The sequence below is a fragment of the Chenopodium album genome, chromosome 6 (genome assembly GCF_948465745.1).
Source record: "Chenopodium album chromosome 6, dcCheAlbu1.1, whole genome shotgun sequence".
Classification (NCBI taxonomy): Eukaryota; Viridiplantae; Streptophyta; class Magnoliopsida; order Caryophyllales; family Amaranthaceae; genus Chenopodium; species Chenopodium album.
The window spans coordinates 11,153,774-11,155,482 of record NC_137839.1 but is presented as its reverse complement, the minus strand read 5'-3'; the positions used below and the strand labels follow the sequence as shown (position 1 = coordinate 11,155,482).

General features: G+C 47.7%; 1 protein-coding gene across 1 annotated transcript; it reads right to left on the bottom strand.

Moving 5' to 3' along the window:
- Window positions 1-209: 209 nt before the first annotated feature.
- On the bottom strand, window positions 210-1,709 carry LOC145636670 (uncharacterized). Its single transcript, XM_081688234.1, has one exon. The coding sequence runs from the start codon at window positions 1,707-1,709 to the stop codon at window positions 210-212; it is 1,500 nt and encodes a 499-aa protein (XP_081544360.1).

The following is a 1,709-nucleotide window of genomic DNA, read 5'->3' as shown; positions in this document are numbered from 1 at the left end:
GTTCTTTCCCACCCTCACGGTCCGAGCGGGATCATCCCATAAGGGTATGCTCTCATCTTCTTCAATAGGCCTAGGCCTACCGTATTGCTTTGGATTCTCAGCCATGTAAATGCTCATGACCGGGTGCGGAGGTTCATCAATTTCCATGGCTTTCCTCTTGGACCCCTTGTCCTCCTGATTGACGGAGCTCTCAGGTGTCTTTAAGCTATCTACATAGCATTTTCTTCCCTCAAACTGATCTCCAAATATCTTGCCCACCGATCCGTCATCGGTCTCGAATTGGAGGAGTAAGTGATAGGTTGAGATGGCAGCCTTAACCCTATTGAGAAGGGGCCAAGAATCATATTGTATGGTAAAGGGGTATCCACAACTAAGAATGTATGAACCAAGCTTCTCCCCTTGTTCTTTTCTCCCAAACGAACGGGCAGCCTGATCATTCCCAAGGGGTATACATGATACCCCCCAAATCCCACTAAGGGTTTCTCTAAGGGTGTCAAGTCACTTCTTCCAAAACGCATTTGTTCGATGCATTTCCACGTAATGATATCCGCTGAACTTCCACTATCCACTAAGATCTTCTTCACCTTAGCATTGGCCACCTTCATATGAATCACTAAGGGATTATCATGAGGCCTTTGAATCTTTTTTCCTTTGTCATCCCCGAATACCATGAGGGGGTCCTTCGGGGTAGATGAGGGAGTGCCGATATCATAGATGGGCTCTTCGAGCGACCGCAAGTGACCTTTGTGTGCCCTGTTAGACAAACCCCCGGAGGCAAACCCTCCGGCTATGACATTGATGCTCAGGTTAGTGTCAGCTGAGCTATGAGCTTCTTGCACTTCCTTGGCGGCCTTGCTTTGTTTATCCTTCGGGGGAGACTTGAGATATCTGTTAAGCTTTCCCTCTTCAGCTAGCTTGTCAAGGGCTCTCTTAAGCTCTCTGCAATTCCGGGTGGTATGGCCACACTCCTTGGGGTATTCACACCAAAGCTTCTTGTTCCTCTGTTCTATCGGCGTGTTCATGGGGTTAGGCTTAGGAAGAATAGCCTTGTGCTTTATGTCCAAGTAGATCTCACGCCTTTCAGCATTGTACTTAAGTCCTTCATCATCACTCTCAGCCCTTCTCGGCCTTCTATTCCGGTTGTCATGATAATTATCTTCTTGCTTCCTCTTCCCCTTGTTGTTTGCTACGGGTGCCTTGCACACCTCACTAGCTTCAATGATCCTCTCAGCTCTCTCCATAGCTTCAGAGAAGGTGCTCACCTTGTCATGGACAAGTTCAAATTTCAGTTTGTTAGACTTGATCCCGAAGAGAAGGGCTGTGAAAGCAACATTGTCTTGAAGGTCGGGGATGAGCTGAGACTCGGTGTTAAACCTCTTGATATAGTCCTTAAGACTTTCATTCTCCCCTTGCTTCACCGTCATCAAATGAACGCTAGTCTTTGTTTGCCTACTCCCAGCAATGAAGTGCTTTTTGAACTGAGTGGCTAACATGTCAAACGTCCTTATGCTCCCGGGGGTAAGGTTGTTGAACCATGTCTGAGCTATGCCCTTGAGAGTAGTAGGGAAGAACCTACACCATGAAGCCTCACACCCGGTTTGGACTCCCATCTGTGCTTTGTAAGCGTTCAGATGGTCGGTCGGGTCCGTCTTTCCATCATAAGGGTCCAATGTTGGGATCTTGACCTTGGGAGGAATGGGGGTATTCAT